Raw genomic sequence first — 27,931 nt, 5'->3', positions numbered from 1 at the left:
GAGTAATTCTGGCTCTCGCTTTTTTTTTTTCTATCTAAGGATAGCTGCGGCTGCCTGTGCTCCTTCTATTCTTGTTTTCGCTTTTTTTCAAAATGACCTTGAAATAAATTGAGAGACAAAGAAAGAGAGAGAGCAAGAGAGAAGTTGGGGGGTCTTGTAACGCGTTGTGTGATCAAATGACGTTTTTACGTGGACTAAAACACACGCGTGGTAATTGATGACACAATCGTCATGTTTTATGGCAACAATGTATTTTAATACAGCCAGGGATGACATAGCGCCATCAGCACCTTGCTCGCCAACTTCTTTATTGCACGCAGCTTTAGTGACAGAATGAGAGCAGATGTACTTACAAGAAAAAAAAGAAAGCCCCAAAAAGGTCATTAAATATACAAGACGAGTGTTTCTCAACTCTATTCAACAGGTTTCAATGAAGCTTAAAGAGCTTTTTTTTTTTTTTTTTTTTTACCAGAATGCCTCTCAGTGTCAACACAAGTGAGAAAATGTGTGTTTGTTAGTCAGCAGCCTTGTTTGTGGTTTATCGAAATAGACAAGTGGTACAAGTATAACTGAAACATTTCCATTCAGTGGTTTTGACAGCAGGAGGGCAGAATATTTAGAGTATGATTATGTGTTTGGATCACAAGAAATATTGTCTACATTTAGTTTGTGGGTAATTTAGCGGGGCGGAAAGAACACCCTGCTAGCGGAGTAGCACTTTGGAGAAGTCCAGAAATCAGTGCTGAACACATCCGATTGGTAGTTCCAATCGAAAACCAAACATTCCTTTTCTTTTTTTTTTTTTTTAAATCCTGCTCACTGTATCAAGCCCATTATTTGCTGTAGGTAAGTTGCCGTAGCAAATTATTATAAACACAGACTAACTGGATTTTTGTATGGTGCTCTCCAAGGTCAACTTTGCAGCCTGTTGTTTTACTTTATGTGCCCTGTGACCTGTGAGCCTAATCTGAGCTCTACTACATGCCAATGCAGTTTGATGGATTGAGGTCACGTTCTTCCACACCAACCAAGCATGCCCTTATGGACATTGCTTTGTATACTGTGGCATTGTCACACTAGTGCACCAAAAAAAAACCTTACAGCTTACATTACAGTGAGTAGAAAGATGATTTCAGTCATGAACTTGTACAGTATGATCTACTTACTGTAGATCACGTCGCTGCAGAGCATCATGTCAAGTCATCTTGCAATAATCTTGCCTGCAAAGACACAAGGGGAGAATTTTGAAAATAAAAACAGATTCATCTGGGAGTAATCGAGTAAAAGCACAACATTACATCTCATATTTAAAGATGTTCGCAGATGTCGGGAGATGATTGAGCCCTCCCACTTTTATAACCACAATCAAAAAAAGGCCTGGCGTGGCTCTGACCTTGCACTTGCATCTGCTCTCTAGCATGGGTTACCTCTCAATTACCGTTTTGCTAGAATATTTGACCAGCCGTGACTAAAAAGCTCTCTTGTATAAAATATCTTCGGTGGCAAAGTGGGTGGGAGGACGGGGCGTTACGATGCCTACACGGGAGACAACAGCTGAGTGACATCGGGCTATTTTTGTTCTCCCCCTGTAGAGTCTCACAAGGAGTTTGAATCATTATAAATTCACTCACAATCTGGGATAAAATGATCTCACAAACTTTTAAGCGATATGGATCAGCCACAACTACTATATCCTGCACTTAAAATTCTTCCCAGGGAGCAACACTGCATTCCGGTAATGACTTGTGTCTTACCAGCTGAACTCAGGCACTAGTTTTATTCCAAAAATTCTGCATAAAGGAATGTGGCAGTTATTTTAGGGACTGTGGCGCATTCACAAACCCAAAAGGGTCAGAGGTTTCGACTTTAGCTTCAATTTACACTGGTTGAGCCTGAAAGCAACTTTGGCAATTAATGAAAATGCATGTGAGCATACATTTTGGCACTAATTAAAAATCTTTTAATACATTTCTAAAAACACCCGCAGATTGTTAAGAAGAAGTTGACTGGATTCTCGATAGGATGATTTGCTAAGAGTGTATATAAAAAGTCTACACCCCCCCGTTCAAAGGCCAAGTTTTTGTGATACACACAAATCTGGCATCATAGCCACAAACGTTTAAATTTTTGAAAGCTCACGTAATACGACATGACATTTTTTGATTTTATACTTTTTTTTCCCGCAAAATGATTACATAAGCCCTCTTGTGCATAATACTTTGAGAAAAAGAATGAATGTTTTAAAAAAAAAAAGCCAAACAAGGCATTCCTTGTGATAAGTTGCTAACGTTCCCTCCCATGCCTTTTCCAGCACGGAGAGGGACTCCCACTGACGTGATACAGTAAAAAAGTGCAGGCAAGCCCCTCCTTTGCTTCTCTGCAAGTTTACTTTAGCCCACTCTCTTCTCTTGCACTCAAACATCCACACACACCCACTGTCATTCACACTCGCCCACGCACACACGCAGTAGTTTCCATTTCATCCCCCGACACACGCAAACACAGAAGCCGGCTGGATGCTACTTGAAAGAACTTGTGGATGTCTCTAATTTAAACTTTTATTAAGTTTTTTTTTCTTCCCCTACCCTTTTATGACGGTGACAACTCTGGTTCGATTTGGAATTCACGGGGTAAATGGATAACCGAAGCAAGTGATCAGGTTCCAGAAAATTGGGAACCACTCCGGTTGTTGGACTACAAAAACACATTTAATTGGGACAATGAAAGATTCTGTGCTGGATATTCCATCTGACTGAACGACTAAGGTAAGCTTTTCATTACTTTGGGGGGGATACACTGCAATACTTTCATTTCATTTTTTTTTAATAATTGGTCTGTCAGCCAGTGACAACCCTGAAGATGTTTCCAAGTGTGGGTGTGCTGCTGGCACTGTGGGCCCTCGTGCTTCCCGGGGGCCAGGCTTGCCCCAGGAGCTGCAACTGCTACCAGGCCAATGAAGTCCACTGCACTTTCCGCTCCCTGCTCAACGTCCCTTCTGGATTGCCTGCACATACGCGCCGCATCAACTTGGGGTAATGGCTGCCGGGCACAAAGTTTAAGCGCCTCATAGACGTATATTGTACCGTGCACAAGCTGTTTGTCAGATGCAGCTTTTGTTGACTGTGCAAGCACACATGCAGAGTTTGACTGTAGGTGTCAAGGCAACTGCAAACTATAGCTTATCCTCCAAAATACCAGTTTGGCCTAAATGCAAAAGCGGGCTGAAACTACTGAATGCTATAATATTACAAAAAATAAAAATATGGTGATCTTGAGGCAAGCACAAATTAATTCATTTTGCATCATTTCCTTTTTGTTTTGACATTAGAACAATATGGAAGTCAACCACTGCCACTAAACTGGATTGTGTTTTTCCACCATACAGGTTCAATAGCATCCAGAGGATTCATGATAGATCGTTGGCCGGGCTACAGAGGTTAGAGCTTTTGATGTTGCATAGCAATGACATCCACCAGCTGGCGGACGCACTGTTTCGAGACCTGAAATCACTACAGGTAAACTGGGAGGGGGGAAATGGCACTTTTCACTGAGCCAATTATCATTCTTTGAATTAGGATGAAATGAAGAACAGCACTTGAGTTCAAATATATGCATGGCCATCAACTGAGGGTGATTGAAGTCAGAGAGGTATAAAATACAAATGTGAAAAAAAAATAGGGATAAAAAGGTACTAATATTTCTTACTTTCAGCATCTTGTGTCTCACTGCTGACTTTTTTGAGAGTCCAAAGTGACCATATAAATAAATATATTCATAAATTATATTTATTTTTGTTATATTTAGCTATTAAAGGGGATGCATGCTGGAATCAAATGCAGTAATTACATAAGTCACCCCACATTTTAACAGGCACTCGAGTGCCTCGTCGTGACTCACCAAGCCGCCCTTTCTTTTTATCTCTCAGCCAAATGAGTGCCTATACTGTATTTGCCATACTGTGATAATGGGATCCATATTTCCATGTGCCTGAATTGTCAGCAGCTGGATCTTTCCCACTTGTGGAAGTATCCTCCCTGGAGAGCCGATTTAGTCTAAGCCTTCCGCAACGTTGTTTTTATCATCGTGCGCCCTCTTGAAGTATTGTCGAGGCTTGCTCTACGACCGGAAGAGCGAGCAAAGAGTCAGCAGAGAATACAAGAAAGCATATTTTGATTCAAAAAGTTGATGATTCAAATCGTTAGAAATGCGCTACTTAAAGAAGTACGATAAGGATATTTTCCAATCTCTTCTGTTTTTAATGTTTTAATATTAATCATTTGATTTTCATCTCTTCCACCACAGATACTAAAGCTGAGCTACAACAAGCTGACAGAGATCTCTTCAACTCAGACTTTCTCTGGCCTGACCTCGCTACTGCGCCTGTACTTGGATCACAACCACCTCCAGTACATCCACCCTCGGGCCTTGCTCCAGCTGCCAAGCCTCCGTCTGCTCCGTCTACAAGGAAACAAGCTGCATCAGCTGCATCCCCAGGCTCTCTGTACACTTTCACTACTGAACACGTACTACTTTTCAACACTGCGGTAGGTGTAGTCTCCAGGATTGAACTTTTTTTTTTTTTTATAGCTTGGATTCATCCCAGTTATCAAATTTTAGTATAAAATATGCCCCAAAATTGAAACAAGTTTGAGAGTTTGAACCCCCATCAAGTGTCATCAGCATATGACGGAAGCGATCACAACTAATTTCAATCAATATCAAAGGAAGAGAAGAAATGTTTTACTGAGTAAGAATTTGCTGCTAGCCACTAAATGCAGGATTTTCAGATGCACTATTACTGTATTTGCTCTTTGCTGACAGCCTTCCAAAAACTCTCCCTTCTGTAGACACCTTGACGTGTCCAACAACAGTTTAAGCACCCTGCCCCAGGCCACCTTACAGACGGCACCGATGCTGGAAACACTAGCGCTTCAGGCTAATCCCTGGAGCTGCGACTGCAGGATGAGTTGGTTTCCCGCTTGGAGTTTTCTTCACCCAGGTTCGTTTTTTTTAATTGTCCTTTAATATTAATGTAACTAAAGGAGAGGGCAAAGAGTGAAGGTGAGGGTTAGCATTATTAATGAAAACGTAAAGACGCTATTTCCGACTGATTGATGAGCCTGTAATGTGTCTTGTAACTTCAAAACGTCAAATAAAGCTTGATGGTTGATATACGAGTTACATTTACATTTAAATACATCTGGTGGTGTTTTTGTGTACCTTTGACATCCCCTTTCCCAACTGCTTTTAATCACATGCTCCCCTTTGCCTCTCGCACTCCTCTATTTAGGAATTCTCACAAAGACACTAAAGAAGACAGGAATATCAAATGGTTCTCATTGACATGCCAGACTTAACCTCCCATGACTAATACATATTGGCAGCATTGCGTGCAGGCCGTTGAAACAAAGGGTAATGCTTGCCACGGAATAATTAGGTTTTGCATATTTACGATTTATGAGCAGATTAAGTAACCGTATCTAATTAGTAAGTGATATGAAGTGTAATTAATAGTACAGAAGAGCGTGCATGCTAAATTTGGCATTAGCGACGCGGCAGACAGCTCTGACGTACACATCGTCACATTCGGGATAAGGGATCACTTTCTCTCATTTTTCTTTGTCTGTCTTTTCAACCAGATTTAATGAAATGTTCCGAAGGTCCTCAGTGTCCAATATGTGAGTCACCAAGTGGGCTTCAAGGTCAAGGCTTGATGGATCAGAAAGATCTGACCTGCACCTCCCCTGTCATTACCCTGCGGGGAGACGAGACACCAGCCGGGACGGAACTAGGAGAAATCACACCAAGTGAAACCTTCAGAGAGCCTTTAGGCGTTGCTTCACTCAGCCTGTCGGATCAACAGGGGAACAGTGTTGAACTGCGCTGCAACATCACTCATTCGGCGGACTCTAAGAATGCGTCTCCTGTTCCAGATCTCTCCCTACTCTCCTCTTCACCTATTGCCATGGCTCTGTCATTCTCTCTTGAGTGCCCTGTTGAGAGAGAGAGTTATGACAGTCTTTGGAGGATTCTGGCTTACTATAGTGAGACTGCAGTACACCTCGAGAGGGAACTCATGCTGAACAAACGCCCAAAGCTGGCCTACCGCTACAGGCAGACAGCAGAGTCAGAAGGGTATTATAATACCGGAGTCAAAGCCGCTATCTCAACAGGACCGCATTGGTTAATGCAGCCAGCTATTGGTATTCGACTTAACAGAGCACAGTCCGGCCGAGACACAGTCAGCCTTATATATTCAACCAGAGTTTCAGCTCATCCTGACCCCAATACTGAACCTATAACATCTACCACTGCTTCTCACCCATGGGTACTCATTTTGACTAACCATACCACTACAGCAGTAACAGTAGCCCCCGGCACTAAGCTGGAGCTCACCTGTCCTCTTCTAAGTTCGAGTCAGCCCAAAGTACAATGGATTCTGCCAGATGGATCCAAACTTGACTCCAGTAGTCAAGATGCTAGGATTCAGGTCTCTGGTTCTGGGATAGTGTTAGAGAATGTCGAGCACTCAGATGCAGGGACTTACTACTGTGTCGCGCGGACTGGCAGGGATTTAGATGTTCTACCGCTGCGTCTGGCGGTAGAGGGGTCCTCTGCCCCACCAACAGGTGAGCAAGTCGGACGTCCTGTTACAGGGGCAGTAGGACAGCCTGTCAGTCTGTCCTGCAAGGCTTCTGGGTCACCAGAACCACACATATTTTGGGTGTTACCAGACAGGAATATAGTTAGTAAGGGATTCGCAGTATCGGGTGGACTTACTGTGCAATCAAATGGGAGTCTCTTTGTCCCTAACGCCTTACTGAGAGATGCTGGCCATTATCGTTGTGTCGCTGTCAACCAGTATGGTAGTACCTCGTTGTCCATGAATGTAGAAATAAACCCAAGGAAGACGCTGTCACTTGGAGATGCTCCACGGGGGCCACAATCAGCCTCTGGGCGATCAACAAAGATACGGGCACCGTTACTACGTCAAATAGAGGAAGGCTCAGGGGAGGAAGTAGAGGAAGAAGGGAGAATTGTAGTTCATGGGAAACATCAAAGTCGTACTCAACAATCTCCAAATAGACTAAATCAAGTGAAGAAGCCCATAAGACGAGGGCCGTTAAGAGAGGGTCCCTTGAGGAGAGGGGGAAGACCTCTATCACCGGAGCAGAGGAGAAATCGTTACACTGCAAACAAACAAAAAATTGACCCGCTAAAATGGGCTGACCTACTGGCAAAGATTCGTCAAAAGACGACAGCCGCGAACAATAGCGAGGACATCATAACAGAAAAGCCCACAGCAAAATCACTGAGATATGATGAAGACAGAGAGAGACATGAGGATGGTGATAACACAGAAGGAGCAGATGGATCGGAAATGGAGGGCTCCTCAGTTGATGATGCTGTTCTGCGAGAGGAAAGTCTACAGCCCATTTACCCCACTCACACACTAGTAGTCACAACAAATGCGAAAACTGAGTTAAAAACAGGCAGTGAGAGTGAAGAGTCCTCAGAAACACAAACACATGAGAATGAGAATGTGACATCACCCCAAACAACAACACAGACAGAGCTTGTTAACTCAAAGCCAACATTCGGAACTAATGAAATTGACCCAGAGGAGCAGGAAACAAAGCCCACCGCAAGAATCCGACCGTCAAAACCACAAAAGGGACAAATGCCGAATTTGCCAAACACACGGCCACAAAGCCCTTGGAACTCCCGCAGAAGGATCGGCCAGCGGCGACGGGTCAACGGTAGGACAAGGGGGCGACCTTTGACATCACGTCGACCGCTACCCGATCCTCTCAACCAAACGCCAAATACTGTGACGCCTGCCACTTCTATTATTCAAATGGTGACAACGACAACTTCACCAACTCTATCTGAAAATACGGATCGCAATAAAACTCCTTTTTCAACGCCAAATGTTGAGACTGATTATCCTTCACCCACTTCTCTTCCTACCACAATTGGTATTACCACTTCAACATCTGACTTGCCAGGACCAACTCCTTCCTCCCTTACTTCATTGATGACTCATTCAGGCAACATACCAGACAGCGCCGAGTCGGCTGTTTCCAAATCACAAACAGACTCTGACGACGTCTACCCAAACACACAAACAGCCTTGAGCCGAAATGATGATGGACCTTCAGGCGAAAAGGGTGAAGGGCTGGAAAGTAATTTGTTGGACATCCTAAATGAATCTCAATTCTCCACCCCTCGTGTGGCCACCCTCTCTTCCACTGTTTCCTTGGCAACAACTCCTTCAATCAGTCTTACAAATAATCCTGTCACTGCCTCTACAGGTGACGTATCTGTTGTAACTTTTCACGACAGTCCTCCAACATCGACTACAGTTACTCCGATGACTGCCAACCCAATTCCTTTGACATTACCCCCCGTAATCACCCCCATGTACGAAACTACTGAACGTGCCCCAACATATTCAACTCTTACATCGACTGCTTCTACAACTATTACGTATTCATCAACTACTCTCTCACCCATTACTGGTTCCATTAGGACGGATAATGAAGATCCATTCGAAGACATTCGCTCAACTACCATCGCTGAGCTTTCTACTGTAGAAACTAGCACGCCTACTTATATAAACAGTGCCATCTCCACCGAAATTCCAAAGAGTGACAGTACATCTAGTGCATCTTCTATTTCAACTACCACATCAACAACAGAATCAAATACCGCTGCGTCACCCAGAGAAAGGCCAAATATCGGCCAGGTCGGCCCCAAAGGGAGGCCTGTGTCTGGCGCGCCACACCAGAGTCGACCCCCAACTGACTGGAGAAACCCTGGAGCTAATTTCATTCCAGATTCACACAGCAGCAGGCCACAGTGGTCTCCATCTCCTCTTCCTGCCGCCCCTCGGGTGAGTCTTAATAGATTACAAAAAGTCTTTACGCCAACACACACGATTATAAGACCAAGTAGAAAGCCGAAATCACTTTACACACAATTTTGTATTTGAATGCTAATTTATTCACAAACCTTTTTAGACTTCATTTTGAGTCATTTAGAAAGTTGGATATTTCTTTTAGGGTATTCTTAAGATGTAATTTACAGGGTTGGTGCATTCCCATCAAACTTATTTGCATTCACACTCACCCAAATGTGCAAGCCCTAGGCCAAAAAGATGAGGAGAAAATGTATAATAGATCTGAAAATAGTCTCATCTATGATCACATGGCCTGTTGTTAAACCTTAGGGATGTTTATGGCATTTCTCCAATTTTAGGGATTTTTCTGAGCTCCGTCAGAGCCATTTCGAAAGCAGAGATGAAAAACACATGCTCTATTACAACAGCATTATGTGTTTGGGCGTTTAATCCCTCTGGATTTATAGCAATCAGACGTTAATTCATTTACAAATCTGTACAATCCAATGTGATGAGCCTGTCGCTGATGAACTATCAATCTGTGATAACCTTTGTTAAACTATTCCACTGAAATTTTTGCAATATCAAGATTGAACTGAAGCGTTTAGCAATCTGTCCCCGCAGTTTCCAGCTTTCCGATCCAGGCCAAGGATTGCAGATCCACATATCAGAACGGTGTCATACCCAGCAGGAAACGTTGCCAGGTTGACTTGTGAAGCTCAAGGAGAGCCGAAGCCTTCCATCACATGGACCAAGGTCGCCACAGGTGTGTGCAGTATAACAGATATCCGCACATTTGTCCCAGCATACGTATATCGACAAAATACACAATGAATTTATATGGAAATGAGGTCAGTCTTATCTTCATATTACATTCATGTCCAACATCTCTCTGCAGACTCGTTGAATCTGATTTCTGTGCCGATTTATTACCTCAGCAAATACAGTGTGGACCTCCTCGGAACAGACAAACCTATGTTTTCCATTTCCAGAAACAGAAAGTAATTTAAATGTCATGTACACAGCTACATTTTTTTTTTTTTTTTTACCGGAGCAGGCAAAATAAAGACTTTCTGCAGTCACACACTGAAAGCAATATACTTACTACAACCAAACGGCACGGACTGGCCAATATATAATTTACCATCATTTAAGTCATTCGATTGCGAGTGGAACAGTTTCCCTCAATTTTAATTGAACTGTCTGTATGAACGTCAGCCTCCATGAAGCAGAAATACAGGAAATACCGAGTCCACAAATTACCTTTTAGGCCTGTGTGCTAGTGAGTGACTGTCACTCGAAAAGGCCATTGCTTAAAAAAAAAAAAATGATGGCGTAAGACTTGCACAGTATTGATTCCATCATCATTGCACAATTGACCGATAACCCAGAAGGTTTCCAAATTTACTGTCTACTCGTTTTTCTACCAACTGCTGCCCTTTCTGATGGTTTCTCTGTGTCTCTGTGTCTCAGGAGCGGTGATGTCTGCCCATTCCAGGGCTCAACGTTTTGAGGTTTTGTCAAATGGTACCCTTGTGATCCAAAACGTTCAGCTACACGACAGGGGCACATACATTTGCAGTGCACAGAGTTTCCTGGGTCGCGACAGGTGAGGCGACTCAAATTATGAATATCAATGCACCACACACTTGATAAGAAATGTTTTCTACGTCTGCTTTGTTTTTACATAACAAGGCTGCTAACCACCCTGGAAGTGTGGACACGCCCGCCTCGAATGCAGATTGCAAGCTATAGAGAAACCACGATCCATCAGGGCGGGGAGGTCCACCTGGAGTGTCAGTCCAGCGGTGTTCCGACCCCTCTGCTCTCTTGGGTTCTTCCCGACCGCTCTGTCCTGACCTCCACGGCTAACTCCAGCAATCGAATCAGCATGGATCCAAATGGAACCCTCCATATTTCATCAACATTACTAAGTGATCGAGGGGCGTATCGATGCGTGGCGTCCAACTCAGCCGGTGCCGCCAGTGCTTCGGTGCGCTTGCACGTGTCATCGTTGCCTCCAGTGATGCAGCAAACCCGAGAGGAAAACTTACTTTTGGCTTCAGGAGGACCTTTTTATGCTGACTGCACTGCCAGAGGTGCCCCTCCACCAACTTTGCGATGGCGTACCCCAGACGGAGCTGTAGTTCGTCCATCCCAGTTTCTCCATGGCAACCTTTTTGTGTTGCCAAACGGGACCCTGCATATTCGAAAGATTGGACCTAAAGATGTTGGAATTTATGAGTGCACCTCTTTTAATGCAGTTGGAACTGATAAGAGGACAGTGAGAGTGGAAATTAAAGAGGCGACACAACAAGCAGAAGTGACCAATGATACGAAAAACACACCACTTTCATCTCCTTTTCTGAAAAACAGATCTTCGCCTCATCCTGATTTCCATTCAAAGCCACTTGACTCTGCCAGATTGACCCCTCTCAGTCCCAAATCCCCATCTTACCCTCATCAGTCCGCTAATGCTGACTCAGCCTCTAAAATCAATAGAACAGTCATCACCTCTCCCTCACAGCCGACTAACTTGACAAAAACATCCATGGCCGCACATAATTCCACTCTCACCTCACACACCTCTGACAAAGCATCAGTTATTTTACACGCCTTGCCAGTCTCTCCGTTGAGTAAAGCCAAAATTGTCTCAACCTCGCCCCCTGTCACCGCTGTGTCCTATGGTGAGAATTTGCAGCTCCACTGCTCTGTAACAGGCAACCCAACCCCCGTCATCATTTGGAGGACCCCCAGCAGAAAACTGGTCGATATGAATTTTAGGTATGAGAGCAGACATGATGTGACATGATGGTAATAATATTGTATTTTCATTGTATGTCACTCAATATCTGTCTGTTTTTCCCACATTTGCTCATACTGAAGTTTCGACCGACGTCTGAAAGTGCATCAAAACGGCACACTGTCCGTCCAGTCAGTGACAGAGCGGGACGTTGGAGACTACCTTTGCATTGCACGCAACAAAGTCGCTGATGATTATCGCCTCCTACGTGTGTCTGTGGTTATCAAGCCTGCAAAGATTGAGCCCAAGCAGCCATTCAATCAGATGGTGACATTTGGAAAAGCACTGAAGGTACCTTAGCATTTAAAAAAAATATATTAAGCATTACGCAAGATTCAGCCCGCTCAAATTAACTGCCTCAACATTTGAGGGATTATTTCAGTGTCAAACTAAGAGATCTAGTGATTAGATTTATGACATAAAAAGTCCCAGGTGGCTGAGGTTAGTAATCTAATCAGTATCGTCTTAAACCAATCTTCACACTTTCCAGGATTTGGAAACAAGAACTTTATTCAGTTATAGTTGTTTCAGATTTAAGACGCTTCCGATATCGTGGGTCAGACTGCGAAGTCAGCGGCTGATTACTAGGATGGTTTTGTGACTGTTCTGTGAAATGTTTATTTTCTGGTACATGATGATTTGGAGCATATTTCATTTTCGGGTACCGCTGAGTTTCTCAGCCATGTAATATGCTGCACTGCTTCATAAGTCAGCCTTCATGGTTGATGATGAATATTTTAACAGCTATTTAGCAGCTTACTGAAAAAGAGGAAGTGACATATACAAGAGAAGACACCAAAATACTGACAGCAACTTGTTTCAATTAATTTTTAATCCTGTTTACGTGTGCATTGAATTGTACGGACTGAGTCGAGTGACAGTGTTCTAAAAATGATTTATGACACCTCCAAGCAATCGATTACCCACTTTGGAGCGAAAGAATTGATTACATTTAAATTCACCTTTAAAAGTGTGATTTGGGTCATTGCAGGTGGATTGCTTGGCATCGGGATTACCGGACCCGGCAGTCAGTTGGAGTCTACCAGATGGAACTATGGTGAACAGTGTGTTGCAAGGAGAAGAAAGAACAGGGCGAGGACGCAGGCTTATTGTTTTCAATAACGGAACATTGCTGGTTCCGGCAGTGGGCAGGGGGGAAGAAGGCGAGTACACTTGTTATGCTGAGAATCAAGGAGGTCAAGATACCATGAAGGTAAAGTTGAAGTTGAATTTTAAAAGAAATTGCATCCTCCCAAATTTGAGAATCACCTTTTCATAATTAAAGATTTTTTTCCTTCAAAATATTTCCCTTCAGGTTCAGGTCAAGGTCATGATGACATCTCCGCCTATCTTCAATGATGACAAAAGTTTCCAAGTTATTAAAGTACGTCAGGGGTCTACAGCAGTTATTCGCTGCCAGGCCAGTGGGGATCCCCCTCCAACTGTGACCTGGTTCTCCCCAGCACACCGTGTCATTAAAGCCACTTCTGGTTTTTACTCTGACCGAGTTACGGTGGCTTCTCCTGGAACTCTGGAGGTGCGTCAAGCCCAGAAAATAGATGCTGGAAACTATACATGCCGAGCAAGCAACTCAGGTGGGGAACGCAGCATGGTCGTAGGCCTCGAGGTGGACGTTCCCAATAATGGAAACAGTGGCTATACTGATATTAATGCTCGGATAAGGACACTCACGGAAGTGAACAAAGCAGCTAGTAGACCAGGCCCTGGATTCAAACTGCCTACAAGTGGAATCACAACCCAGCTTGGCCGTGGTGTCATCGTCGGTGTGAACAGGGGTGGAAATATTGGCATAAAAGCAAGTAACAGTGGAATTATGAATAGAAATGGACATGAAACTTTGAATAGTAGGGTGACAAATGGAGCCACTTCAGTTAGAGAAGCAAATGATGCAATCAATCTCAGGGCAAGAAGCAATGAAGTCGCGACAGAAAACGCTAACAGTGATGCAAACCCCAGTAGAGATACTGGAATCAGAAGTGGCATTTCTAGAAATGGCGCATTTACAAGCAGTTCTACTAACAACGGTAGAGCAAGTTGGGTCAGCGGCAACTCGGGAGTAACCAATGACAAAAGCAGGAGTAGTGTTGGCAACACAGGCACAGGAAGCACGGCTAACAAACTTGTTGGCATGGTAACAACAGGGAAGCGGCGCATAACCAAAGGGCAAACTGTTCTTTTGCCATGTCCGGCTCATGGATCCCTTCGCTTGACCTGGTATTTGCCAGGTAATGGTGTGCTACCAGCCCCTTACTACGGCAGTCGGCTCACGGTGCATCGGAACGGCACACTGGAACTGCGGGCTGCTCGGGTGACCGACAGCGGTACTTTGGTGTGCGTGGTGAGTGGCGACAAAGGAGAGACAAGAATTCAGGTTGAGCTGGAGGTCTCAGAACCGCAAGAAGCATCCCGGCCACCTTCCTCTGTGGCACCCCGATCACGAGCCGCACAAGTATTTCAACCGGGGCAGGCATTGCCTGTGGTGCCTCATCCCCCACTTCCTGCTTCTCCAAAATTGCCACAACGTGGGCCGTCTTCGCTTGTAGCCCCTGACCCAGTAGGTCCTCTCTCACCCTCCGCCATCTCAGCACCAGTAGTGAGCACTCAAACAGCTTCTTTGATGAGCATTACAAATGGAGAAACTCTTCGCCTACCCTGCTCTTCTTCTCAAGCCCCAAAACACACCCTGGGCTCACTTTCTTGGACTTTTCCCAGCGGCAAGGTCTTATCCAGAGGTGACAGCGGGGACTCCGGCCGGTATTTGGTACAAGATGACGGAACGCTGGTGATCCAGCAAACATCTGTGTTTGACCGGGGCACTTATACTTGTAGGTCCACTAGCCCAGATAGTTCCTCGGTTTCAGTTGTCACAGTTCCGGTCATCATCATCGCCTATCCCCCTCGGATCACATCTGGACCCCCACCTGTGACCTACACACGCCCTGGCGTCGCAGTGGAGCTGCCCTGTCTCACCATAGCAACTCCCCAGGCGATGGTTACCTGGGAAACACCAGACATGACACAGCTAAGGGTGCTGGGCCAGGCTCGTATCTATGGTAACCGTTATCTGAGTCCTCGAGGTTCTCTGGTGATACAGAAACCGTCGAGTCGGGACACAGGATTTTACAGGTGCACGGCCAAAAATGTGATAGGGGTCGACACTAAGACGACATACCTTCATGTTATATAATGAGGTAAAGAACGTGCACGACAAGTCTGTTACTGACTTAATGTTCAATGTTTCCCCCATGCCCAAAGGAACTGCAAAGCTTTGTCTAGATATTGTTGATGTTGAAGATCTTTGTATCAGTGTGTCCAAGGTTTTTGTTGACACACATACAATCATTTATTCGTTGTGCCTTGTCTTTATGATATGACTAAAACTCATTTCAAAATGGTGCTCAAGTTACAATAATTGCGACTGTATGATGCGCAACACTGTTGTTCTTTTTTTTGTGATTACATATAAATACATTTGATACCTGCCACTCTAGGATTAATTACATTTTGCACAGTTTCTAACTCAGTAACTGCCAAATTTAACAATGCAAAAGATCGAACTCGATGCTTCATTGATTTAAAATTCTAGTATATGCTTTGGACAAATATTAGTTCTTAATTTGTAATTCAAATGCAGTAAAAATTTATAACCTAAAACTGCTTTTCTCGGGGACTGCTCATCTTTTCAATTTGATTTTTAAAGATAATGCTTGCCTGCGTCTTCTTAGAATTAATGCAGCAGTGTGATAAGATTGAAAGACATTTAAAAATATGTTAGCCAGAAAAAGTGCATGTTTGTAATTATTGTGATGATAAAAATGGTTTCATTTCATGTCTGTGCACAAGAACAGCAGCTCAGCAATCTTATTTTACTTTCATTTTAAGTTATTGATCTTAAGACTTTTTGAGTTTGCTTCTTTAAAGAGAAATTATGTTGTATTTGTGGAGCAACAAGATAGTCTTATAGTTTTAACAGTATCATTTTATTAATAAATTGAAAAATAATACAGAATATGCCTTATTTTTCCCCTTGAGTTTATTTTCGTGTTTCAAACTCAGCCGTGGAACCGGGAGTGAGATTTTGTACTGCAGGCGCAACACATGATGATGACATCAGATTCTTTGCACTGGAAACTGCAATAAAACTCTCATGAGTCCACAGTGCCAACGGAAAGACTCCAACTGCCTCCTTGTCTGTTCTCACATACCTACTAAATATATCAATTTTTTCCAAATTATACATTATATCATGATGACGCAATAAACGATCAACCGACTTTAACAAGATTACTAAACATACATAAACACCGGTTGTATTCATCGATGTTGTTTTGCGATGAGTCACGTAAACATCACATCTGTTGCCACATCAACGGCAGTGCTAATTGAAAGCATTAGTTAGCATCTACCACCCAGTAGTAAGCATGTTTCAATTTTTTTTTTTTAAAGAGACCAAACATGTTTTCAATTAACTCTTGTGATTCCTTTCCTTGTGGTCCACCAATGTAATGACTCCTGACGAATAATTGGGGCACATAGCGATGGCAGATAACACAAACTTGATATGGATAATCATGGCAAGTGAGTAGGATAAAAAAAAAAAAAAAGAAAGAAAACAAGTTAGTTGTATTCAACTATATGTTAAAGGAAACATGAGATTTTTTTTGGGGGGGGGGTGTTAAAAAGGAGAAATAGGGATCCGAAAATCGTAATGCCACAGACATTGAAATGAATTACATATGCATGTTGAGCAGCATGAAGCATAGTGCGCACTGGTTCCCAACAACACACAAATTACCCATCATTTCATATCTTTCTAAGGGGAACTAGCATTTGTGTAATTAAATGGAAACCAGGCTATCTTTTTTTTTTTTTACATAAGCGAGCTTTCCTGCTCTGAGAAGCAACGTGATTTCCTACTGCACTGAAACAAGCTCATCATATTGGATGAATTGTTTCCACACACATTTTGTTACTGATTATCTGCTATAATTGCTACCAATGATCATGATGAGTGTATTTCCCATTGAGACGTCTCCGATTCTTTTAATATTCATTTGGAAACCAATACATTTCCCTTTACGCCTCATTAACATCACACCAGCGTATAAATGAACACCAGGCTTTTTCACTTCACTTCCTCACGTGTCTACAAATCGACCAAAATAAAAAGCGTTATCTTCCAATGCCTTTCATTTGGAATTTAGTATTGATTGCAAAAAAACCCCATTCATTCAAATATATTATTAGAATATTCCTAAAGCTCCATGTGCCACATTTGGATGAACCTTTATTTCTGCCATTCATCTCTTTTGTTTTATTCAGTGGTTTCCCCATCTGTGCAAAAGAAGAAAAGCCTCGAGTCAAGGCTGCCCTGTCAGCAGCTCGCCCTTTCAACGCACCCCGTTGCACATACTTCACACAGTGATATCACCCCTCTCAAACCGGCTGTGTTTACACTTGAACTTAAACCATCATCATTGCCTGTTAGTGTGATATCCATCAGTCGCTACGTCAAACTAATAGAATGAAGAGGACTTTAGGCTACAAGAAGGGAGGAGGGGTCACTGTTCTGACCTCGTTTGGTTATTTGAGGCAGTTTAATCAAGTAACTCAGCACTAAATCAGTTATGCCTGAATAACTTTTATCTTGTTGGTATTAAACTTGACACAGTCTCGATTATCATAATACCTCACCATAAGTTTAATCTATTCTCTATTGATAAATTATTTCATCAGGCAACCCATAATAGACCCCAAACCAACACTCGGACAGTTTTTCATCCAGGCAAAGAGAAGTTTGGGTGGAATAAATGTAAAATACAAAATATGTACACACCACGCAAGAATACGAAATATTTGGAGACTCACTAGTATCCAGATAGACTTCTTGATATTATTTTTGTTTTCGATATAAAATTGTAATATTTGTCTAGAATTGACCATTAGGTATTTTATTTTAAATTGGTGACCCTCACAGTTACAACAAATTATCACGTATTATTTAAAATGTTTCTTAAGGACTGATAACAGAAGAAAGAAAACTAAAGAAGGAGTTCAACACGCTTTACGTCAGTCTTAAAATGAATTCAGCTGAGAGTCAGTGACCTCACCGCCAGGCATCATATTTTACACCAGGGGAGACAAGTGGTCACTGCTGAGCGCACACTCAGATGGGTGTGTTATGGCGCACGCAGCTGTGTGCGTGTGTGTTACTCTGCTGCCATAGAGATGAGAATTACCTGCTCGTGAAAGCGTTTCAGTCAGAGAAGACAACTTCGAACTGAAACTTCAAGTCCATCACAACAACATCATGACGCTCCTCCACTGATGCGCCTCGAAATCACATCATTAAATTGAAGCATTAAACGAAAAGAAAATCATTAATCTTATCAGTCACTGCCAATGTGTCATCTCCGGTAGGCCAGAGAGAAAATCCTTGCATCAGCTCAGCCTGGATGCTAATGCCTCTGGTATTCATGCAAAATGATCACCCCGAGACAAAGTGACAGCAGTCACAGCAAAGAGCCTCAGTCTGATTAACAAACCGCAGGCACAACTCATTCTCCGCAGTCGAGCCAGGGTCGAAACTAGATTTGGTGACATCACATCCTTGAGCCTTAAAGCAAATCTGGACATTTTTAGGACTTTCGATACAAAACGCAGCATATTAGTACATCTACCCAGCCCCTGATGCCCGTCAATTGCTCCAGAGTTCTAAAAAAAAAAAAATAGCTAAGCAAAAACTTACATCTCGACGCAACCGGGTCCTGCTAAATAAATAAACAATAATAAATAAATAAATAAAAATAATGTAACAACTAAAATTGAAATACAAGACAGAACACAGTAAAAACAATTCCTCAGAAAATATGTATTTTTTGCAAATCAATGACGCTACACTAAAACAAATAAGTGCCTACATACTACATACCTGTAAGTAAATGAGTCTTTCCTTTCATACATGCACATAATATATTTGTACTAAACTTGACTTCCTTTTGGTTTGCCCAAGTTTGATGTGTAAAATATTTTACGTGGAAAATGTCACTGTAATTTGCTGCTGTGTTTCACTGGTTTTAGGTATTCTCAAGATTTATTGAGTGTCTACTGTGCAGGGTGTGTCGGACAGATGGTGAGTGATGCTCTCATGTCAGGGCAGTCACCGTTCTCAGGAGGAAAAAACAAAAATGACTCATGAGCTACATTAGTGGATGGCCTACATTAACTGGAACCTGGACCACAACGCCGGAAGATAACCCAGTGTGCAATCAAAGATGTGCAATCGTAAAAAAAAAAAAAAAAAACATACGGCATTCCATGGAGAGATCAAAATTTGACCAGAAAGCTTAGATGGCTAGCTTTGAGCTGTGTGAGTTTCCATCTCTTTTAAAATATGCCATGACTGAGATATAGGAAGCAACAAAAGAGCATTTCGGGAACACAATGCTTGGTGGATTAACCATTCAAGTCGTGCTCACACAGGGACAAAGATTACCGCAAGAGCAGAGCCGGTGCAAAGATAGCACCAGGCATGAACCCGGCTATCACAAAACTAAGGAGCTCTCGCAATGATGCCATTTGTATTCCGGTAGATTTCCTCTCCAAAGTCCACCACCACGTGACATGTCCCATGAGAGGTCAGGACACAATGGTCAACGGTAAACAGACCGCAGCATTGACATGCTTGATTCATGATGAAAAATTCAAAAATAAAATAAATGTATTTATGAGATAGCTCACATTTGGCTTATTTTTACAAAAACTACTAACATGCCTTTTCACCATCTGCCTCTGGGGCTGAGGGAAACCCAATCTGCAAGCGTCTAATTTGTAGCTGACCGTTTCCTGGAGGTGGGAATTGCGGAGTAACTCAAGTTATAAGTACAGCGGAAAAATGAAAGCCTCAAACCAAAATGAACAAGGGTTTAGAGTTATGAAATATGGTCAGTCAGTCTCCTGCTAAGATACAGCGCTGCAATCTCCTGGTTGGAGCAATAATTAACGATACGTGACTGCCATATCTGACTGAAAAGGAACCATCAAAAAGCGCCTGAAGGCAAAACGTTGAAGGTCATTTTGATGATGGCGAGCTGTGCATACGTGCAAGGCCATGCAGACTTTGTGTTCCTTGTAAACGGCAGAGGCGGGCGGGAAAGACACATCCACTACCATGACTAACATCTTGCTGGCTATGAGGCAGCGAGATGGAATAAATATGGAGCCAGCATCTTGGATTGACTGTTTTCACAGATGCTGCCATGAGAAAATGTTGTGGATTTCAAAATTCTTAGTCCTCGAATGAGTTGTTTCGCATATATCGACGCACATGCGTCAAATGCACACGCGCTGACACAGTCGCACACGCTACAGGTGGCTGAGATAATGACTCATGACAACAATCCTGCAGCAGGTGAGCTTGCCAGAAGTGAATTAGGATCGGAAAGATTAGCGGTGGATAACGGGATTTAAGGAGTGCATAAAGGAATGCATGACGAGATAGACAAGTATGAGGGAGGAGAAGAGGGAAAAAAGCAATAAATCGGCAGATGCAAGAGTGCTATATGTGAAACAATGGCGCTTGATTTATGGGAGTCCTCTCGAGAGTTGAATGAAAAAAAAATCTTGTTTGAGCAATGTGAATGGAACGATGATGAATGTGGACAACTGGAGAGTGCGATGAGCTCAGAGCAGAGAAAGGAGGGGTATGATATTAAGAAATTGTCAAGGCTCTCCAGTCAATTAAGTTCACCTTTGGAATGACGATGAAAACAAAACACAAGACTGAGGCACATGAATAAAAAAAAAAAAAAAGAAGGGATAGTTGATGAAAAAAATATCATTTGTCATGCCCTAAAATGCCAACCGAATGGCCTTCTCAAGCTTCTGGAAAGGAGGGATTTTTTTTTTTTTTTTAAGTATCCCGAGGTTCTACAACGTATCAGTGCTGAGAACTGCAATGAGGCGATGGCACAGCAAGAACATAGCTGCAGACCAGGAGCAGTACAAGATAAAGTGCGGGATCTGCAGACAACTGTTTCATGTCAGACACAGGTTAAAGCCTGATAGCAAGACCTGGAGACTGGGACGTTTGGGAAGAAGACAAAAAATGAAGCCGACAAAGGAGAACGGGGCTACAGCCAGTGTGGAAAACATTACATAGATAGAGGTGCCTAATTGGAGGAGACAGACATTATTGGCTGCAAAAAGGTAATGGTGTAGCTTGTAAAGTTTGTCTCTCAGACAGAGGCTACATTGCACAGATAAACCCAGATAGATAAGCAAAAGACGAAGAAAATACGATCCACAAGGAAACTTAAACATCACATGAAAGAGCAGAGCACTTGATGCAGGGACACAGAAAGCTGCTTAGCATTAGCGAACCTTTTACAAAAGAGGATGTATAGATGTCCTTGCACTTTCACTGACACACATCTACTCAACTTCCATCTTCTCCTCTGCTTTGACCACAAAAACAAACACAAACATTTATTGAGATGAGAGCGATTGATTCTGTATTTTTTTTTTTTTTTATCATAGGCTACTTTGCTTTCCCTTGGAGAGCCAATTAAAATTTACATAATACACTGATGGAAAATTAAGTAATTAAAAATTAGAAGCTCGTAAAACTTTTCAATCTCAATGTTATTAAGTGAGGACAATTTTTGTTATTTAATTAAGAAAGCTGAATCCGCAGCACATGGTTTGCCTTGGCGGGCCAGAAAAAATGATGGAGCAGACCTGATCCGGCCCCCGGACCTCGGGTTTGATACCTATGCTGTAAATTACATGCCAACAAATCTTTCTGGGTCATACACACAATACTCAGGTCCCGATAATGAACCTCTAATGGCGATCCATTAGAAGTAGTAGAAATGTACAATATGGTATTTTAAAATAGTGATACAGTTTTGGCCCAGGGGCTTCAAGTTTAACACATGATGGAATCGGAGCTGCTTTAGTGAGAAGCCTCAACGGAGCTCGCCAGCTAACATTGAATCCTCTTTCTGATTAAACTGCAGTCAGATGCTTGCTTCCCTATAATTTCTCCACAAGATTAAATTTGTAGGACTTTGTGACAGCACAGCTGTGCCATCTTAATTCTTTATCGTAGGGAAAATTAGGTTTCGTGCAAGTGCTAAAAGGTTTCTAACAGCATAAAAGGTGGATAGAGGGAGGGAGGGAGGGAATAAAAAGAAGAGATTCATCTGAGGGAACGACAAGGAGATGCATTTTAAACTCCCCAGCGATGGGTCTTGTCACACAGGCATATTTTTGTGGAAGTTAATGAAGCATTTTCCAAACATCTGTTTTTTAAAAGATTAGCTGACTCATGTTGCAGTTTTCAACTAACTCCAACCCCCCAAATTGTATCCTAACACTTAATCGTAACCTTCAACACCAGTCTCAATCCTAACCCCCAAACCCTGATCGTAATACTAAATCCTGAATCTTTTGTTGCTTTTTTAGGTACGGTGGAAGGTGATTAGCGCGACCATTTGGTGAAAGAAAACCATTTAGGTTATTTATTGCCCGAGGGAAAAAAAAAAAACCATCAATACAGCTCACTTTGTTTCTCCGAAATGAAAATACACTTTGCGTTTCCTTACAATGTGTCCGTACAGAATATATTGATCAAGGACACTGGCGAGTGGTTTAGTCATCAGCAGCGTTTTAAAATATTGATTTGAGCGCCTCTGTCTCATCTTGCTAACGCACAATGAATCGCTTCATTCTGCAGTGTTTCCCTGACCTGTGAATACTTTTTAAACACATCATATATATATATACATATATCAATAGTTCTGAGCTCTATTTTGCTGAGGAAGCGTATGTATAAGTAGCAAGGATTACCATTTTCTGTTTAGCGAGAACTTTACTCTGCGGAGAGTTGTTAAATTAAACAACTATTGAAAGTGGTCTCAAGAGTGGAAACATTTGCTGCACTTCATTAAATATGTAGCTGGTTGCATATACAGGAATCTCTCGTCTCGCGAGTCACATTAATAGGTACACCTGCACAACCTAGGGAAGTTTGATTTAAGATGTTTTTTTTTTCCAGTTTTGACACCGTCGATAAATACTGCATGTTTACTGTGGTGGTAGTTTGCATTGTAATAAATTAAAAGACTTTTTTTTTTTTTTTTTTTTTAAATAAACACTGCAACAGGATGTCAGTGTTGTGTCCATAGCAACCAAGTAAAGAGTGAAAACCACCGCACGGCTGTTTTGGCAAGGATTTTGATGAGAAGTCAAGTGTGATCGAAAAGTCTGTTCTGCATAGATTTAATATTTGCCTCTGCTCCTGCATGAATTTACAAGCGTTAAGCAGACACTGGCGTGGACGTATTCAAGCGTCCTTAATGATCTGTGTGCATGTCAGCGTGATGCGGCGCACAAGGAGATGAATCCGGGCAAATCAACGCTAGTGTGTGTGTTTGTACGTGGATGACAGGCTGCCGGGAGCGCAGACAACACCATCAGAAATTTAACGGGATGGCGTTCTGAGTCAGCAAACCGGAGGGGATCTGAGTCAACTCGCGACTGGTGCTTGGTGTCTCTTGTGTGCGCGTTGTGATTGTGCCCACCAATGGCGTGTGTGTGTGAGTGAGTGAGAGGGGCCACATGTCAGCTTCAGATGTGATGGCAAAGGGTGATAATGTGGACGATGATGATTTGCAAGTTGAATGACCACCAGAGTTTATTTTGTCTCAGAATTAGGAGCCGCCATCAGTTGATGGAGTGGTGGGGGCATTTTTATCAGGCCTTTTTTTATTCTATACTTTTCTTTTAAGCGTCTTAAATTTTTCAGTTCTTTTAAAATATCTTAATTTGTTTTGCCTTCAAATTGTAGCTTTGTAATTATATGAAGCACACTGTTACCTTGTGTGTGAAATGCGCTATAAAAACAAAGTGGCCTTGCCTTGCCATGTAAAATGGAGGTCATGTAAACAACGTATCACAAAATAGATTTTATGTAACTAACCTTACAAAGCACTACAAATAATTCATGTGGTTAGATCCCCGCATGTTTTTTTTAACCTGCTATCAGTTGCTATAGTATTTTTATTTTCTGGAATTTTTCTAGAAAATGCAGTCAATTTTATGTTTCAATATTATTTTAAACTGTACACTTCAATTCAGACAACATGAAACTTCAGTTTTAACCAATCAGATTATTTTTAGATATAATTTGAGTGAGAATCTCTGAAGTTTTTAGACTATTTTAAATAAATGGAACACACTATGTTAATATACTTTTTAACATACTCATTCTTCATTCTCGCATCCACTTTTCTTACCAAATATAGTTGTTGCCCATGAACAGGATTAATTTCAGACGTCCCTTTTCAAACCCCTGCTAAATGCTTGTGAGAGGAGTTCAAGCCGTCATGACAGACGAAAGCAAACCAAGAAAATAGAAATTAATAGAAAGAAGGCGGCTCGGTGTAGCACTGGTTGGCACGGCCGCCTCACAGTTAAGAGGGTGCGGGTTTGATTCCAGCTCCAGCCCTCCCTGTGTGGAGTTTGCATGTTCTCCCCGGGCCCGCATGGGTTTTCTCCGGGCACTCCGGTTTCCTCCCACATCCCAAAAACATGCTTGGCAGGCCGATTGAGCACTCCAAATTGTCCCTAGGTGTGAGTGCGAATGGTTGTTTGTCTCTGTGTGCCCTGCGATTGGCTGGCAACCGGTTCAGGGTGTCCCCCGCCTACTGCCCGATGACGGCTGGGATAGGTTCCGGCACACCCGCGACCCCCGTGGGGACAAAGCGGTACAGAAAATGGATGGATGGATGAATAGAAAGACTTTAGTATTGACACAGACTTTCTATCATGCTCTCTATATCCCAGTGGCTTGGCCGTTTGAGAGTGGAGGGGTGAGGGAAGCGCGACCCACAAATGCAAACAGAGTCAGAAGAGCAAGGAGAGGAAATATCCCCCGAGACCCTCGGTACATATTTGGACAGACAAACAGAAGCATCTGCCCGCCAACTCGACTGACCAAACTCAGTCAGCCGCGAGTGGCTGAACTAAATTCGATATGCTACACACAATTCGAATACGTTGTTAAATATGTCAACGTATTCCTTCAGGTTTTGATATAACCTAGTCATTGAGTGACAGGCTCAGTGACATTTTAATACCATTTGTGATTTCATTTAACATTTTCTGGGGTCTATTTTTATCGACTGTGCAATTGCTCAACTATGACATCACATTTAAAGAAAAGGAAGGAGCTGCTTAGATTAGCCATGAATGAAATCGGCTGCGAGCACTCCCACAGCAGCGCAACCACCCTCTTGCAGATCCCTCGGCTTGTGCCCACAGTTGTGCCTTGGGCAGGATTTACGCCACTCACAAAAATTTAGCCTTTAGCCTTTAAAACAACACAGCCTGGTGTGTTTATCTTTTGCCATTTTCAACCACACCATCAGTTGGGCTGCGTGATGTACAACAACACCCAACACCTCTGAGGACAACAGTCAACGTTATTTATTATTTATGAAAGTGCAAGAGTGGCTTTTTTCTGCAGCCTGATACTGTGAAGACAAAAAAAGATCATCACTATCCACTCTCTGGCAAGTTCCAGCAGCCAATTAGCTTGAGCAAGAGATGACAAAACTAAAAGCCCTGTTAACTTTGTTAAGTGCTGCTTTGGTTTTGGGAGAGGTGAAGAGCAAAAAAATATTTCTGGCACAAGTTGAGAAAGGTAAACCGCATAATCACTGCTTTTTGTTGGCCGAGAATGAAAGGTTTTAAAATCAAAAAGTGCCATTTATGCTGTGAGCAGTGATTCAAGGACTACTTCTAACAGCTGAGTCATATTCCTAAATCGCCCCCAATATTTATTTTTGTTGGCATTTTGAGATAAAACAAGCTTCCCCTTGAAGAGTTTACATGTTCTCCACTGATAAAAATATAAACAGCTAAAAACAAATATTCAAAACAAGCACATTAATAGGGAAGAATATAAAACAATTCACGTCAATAAGACTTTGTCCTTTAGTGCAGTTACGATTCAATCTAAACTTTGTCGAGCAATGAGTGCTTGCATCTGCTAAATAGTTTTTTGTTTTTTTTCGTATTTCTAGCTGTAAAGTTCTTTTGATGAATCACCAGCCAACAAATTGAATACACGTCGGGGAGGTTAAGGCAGCAGGTGTTCACCATCATTTGTTGGTGGTCCAGTCACTTTATGAAGCCGAATGTGATTGGTACTGTTCCAAGCCGGAGAAAATCAATGTCAACTTTGCAACTGCAGACAGCGGCTCAACTTGCTTGAATTGCAGTAAATAAGCTCGGTGAGTCATTTTAATACGCCAAAGTTTTTTTAAGTATATTCTGGAGTGCGGGGAAACAACAGGCTCGCTAACACATTCCATTGTACTAACAAATACGAAATACAAAAAGCTATCTTGTTAGAAGCATTCGGCCTACATTATACCAATGTGGTCAGAAAATAAGTAAAATTCTTTGATGGTTTTATTATATCTGTAATGCATTATTTATATTCTGCATTTTTTTTCCTCCTGAATGCCACGAGGTATGCACATGCGGAAGTAGATACGCATAATCGACTAATTTACTTGCCCTGCCGATTAATCGATTGTGTCTTACTAATTTGATGTCAATTTGGTTCTTGTTTGGCCGCATCACTCGGTTTGAAGAGGAAAAAAGAAGTGTACTGCATAATAATGAGAGCTGTGTCTTCTAATGGTCTCTATTCGTCACAAGAAAACATTATGATCACAAATGTTGTCAAACCTCGAAGAACTCATTCCATACAAGGAAAACCTTTTCAGTTCAAACCGAATGCTGCAGCTTTGTGAAGCTTGCTGATGATTTTATCATTTTCTATTCCGTTAGCTCTCGTTTCTTTTGTTCACCTTATTGGGCTTCTCTGCTTTTGTTCTTATTCTGTTTTAGAACTTTGGATTGCTATGCACAATGTGAATAAATGTGCTCACCTTGACTCTTGTCAATAAATCTTTAAAAGGGGAAGAGCAAGAATGAATTCAGCCCGCTAACAATTATCGTCAGCTTTGCAAAAAAAAAAAAGCCAGGCACTGTCTTGAGTTGTCTGAGATCTTTTGAAATTTAACACCACTAACAAGCATCACTGTGACACATACAGTACGGATTTTTTATAAGGCCTCCCTCCCTTCCCATGTCTCCACACTTCATCTCCCTTCCTCTCTTAATCTATCACTCCGCTCCAGCCTTCACCTCACCCCTTTGATGGTTGCATTCACTCACCTCTCACCTCCTGTGTTCCTTTCAACCGACATGACTCAGCGTATTCTCCTCCACAGTTTCCAGCTCAGCTCGTCATGCTCTCAACCCCGGAGGAAGATGTCACCTCTCTGACACGGCCATCAGCAAGAACCTAGGAGTCAACAAACCATCAATAATAATACGTGATGAGCTCGTGTAATATACACTTACTTAGCACTTGGAAAATCTAAAAAGATGCGCCAAAATTATGCCTTGATAAAATAAATGATGCTTAGTTGCTAATATTCTGACACTTTTATTTTCCCGGTATGGCACAGTGCAGTTATTTGCACTGGAACCATAAAAAATAAACATTCTTTGATTAATACCTCTGTGTCAAACCTAAGAACGGAAGCAAGTTGTTTGGAACATTCAGGAATGGAAGATCCCATCCAATTAAAAATACTACAGGTGGGAGAAAAGAAATATCTCTCACAGTGCACACGCATCAGATGAATGCGTGTGCGTTGTGTTGGTCATGTCAAGGTTCTTTCAGATTTTAGCGCTCGCTTGAACACAGTTGAACAAACAGACTGCAATTTCTCCTTATTTCTGCTGAAATACTCGCATCAACGTACAAGAGACGAACTTGGAAATTAGCCTTGACCGAGGCTAAAAACGTCTTTACACAACGATGACGCACACCGAAATGGAAAAATGCTAACAGTTTCCTGTTTAGCAAAATCATTCATGTTTCCACCAAACTCGTGATATTTGGTGCTCAGCTGAAGGTGCAGAACATTAGAAGAGGGACATGAGTCACTGTGGTTGAAGTCCATATGTCAGCGATAGACAGGCCCGGGCTGACCGAGGTTTTACAGATGATATGATTCTCTCTCTCTCTTGCTCGCTATCGATTCCTTGTGGAGTCATCTCTAACTTCCCCCTCAGAGTGCATCTCCCTTTGCAGAGAACAGATAAATCATCCGGTG

General features: G+C 42.3%; 1 protein-coding gene and 1 long non-coding RNA gene across 6 annotated transcripts in view; one reads left to right on the top strand and one right to left on the bottom strand.

Annotated features, from left to right (window-relative positions):
• The window catches only part of LOC148394321 (uncharacterized), a 71,992-nt gene that overhangs the window by 41,236 nt on the left and 2,825 nt on the right, over window positions 1–27,931 (bottom strand). For all 5 annotated transcript variants that reach the window (XR_015859745.1, XR_015859743.1, XR_015859744.1 and 2 more), the window contains exons 3-4: window positions 26,982–27,111; window positions 1,167–1,220 (exon numbers count right to left, since the gene is read on the bottom strand). This is a non-coding gene — a long non-coding RNA (uncharacterized LOC148394321). The remainder of the gene's footprint in view (window positions 1–1,166; window positions 1,221–26,981; window positions 27,112–27,931) is intronic.
• Window positions 2,395–15,905, top strand: LOC148394322 (matrix-remodeling-associated protein 5-like). Its single transcript, XM_088382333.1, has 12 exons — window positions 2,395–2,765; window positions 2,842–3,032; window positions 3,386–3,515; window positions 4,303–4,544; window positions 4,848–4,999; window positions 5,640–8,896; window positions 9,527–9,668; window positions 10,376–10,511; window positions 10,598–11,686; window positions 11,789–11,996; window positions 12,697–12,918; window positions 13,021–15,905. The coding sequence occupies exons 2-12, from the start codon at window positions 2,860–2,862 to the stop codon at window positions 14,911–14,913; spliced, it is 7,644 nt and encodes a 2,547-aa protein (XP_088238459.1). The 5' UTR covers window positions 2,395–2,765; window positions 2,842–2,859; the 3' UTR covers window positions 14,914–15,905.

This window comes from Syngnathus floridae, chromosome 8, assembly GCF_059516105.1.
Source record: "Syngnathus floridae isolate MCC-2025c chromosome 8, RoL_Sflo_1.0, whole genome shotgun sequence".
NCBI lineage: Eukaryota > Metazoa > Chordata > Actinopteri > Syngnathiformes > Syngnathidae > Syngnathus > Syngnathus floridae.
This window is presented reverse-complemented; position numbering and strand designations above follow the sequence as displayed.

Bases quoted from the DNA above. Each gene is read 5' to 3' on its own strand.
- LOC148394322 (XM_088382333.1), top strand. From the start codon at position 2,860: ATGTTTCCAAGTGTGGGTGTGCTGCTGGCACTGTGGGCCCTCGTGCTT. The intron at 3,516-4,302 runs GTAAACTGGGAG...CTTCCACCACAG, and splicing joins GAGACCTGAAATCACTACAG to ATACTAAAGCTGAGCTACAA. The intron at 11,997-12,696 runs GTACCTTAGCAT...GGGTCATTGCAG, and splicing joins CATTTGGAAAAGCACTGAAG to GTGGATTGCTTGGCATCGGG.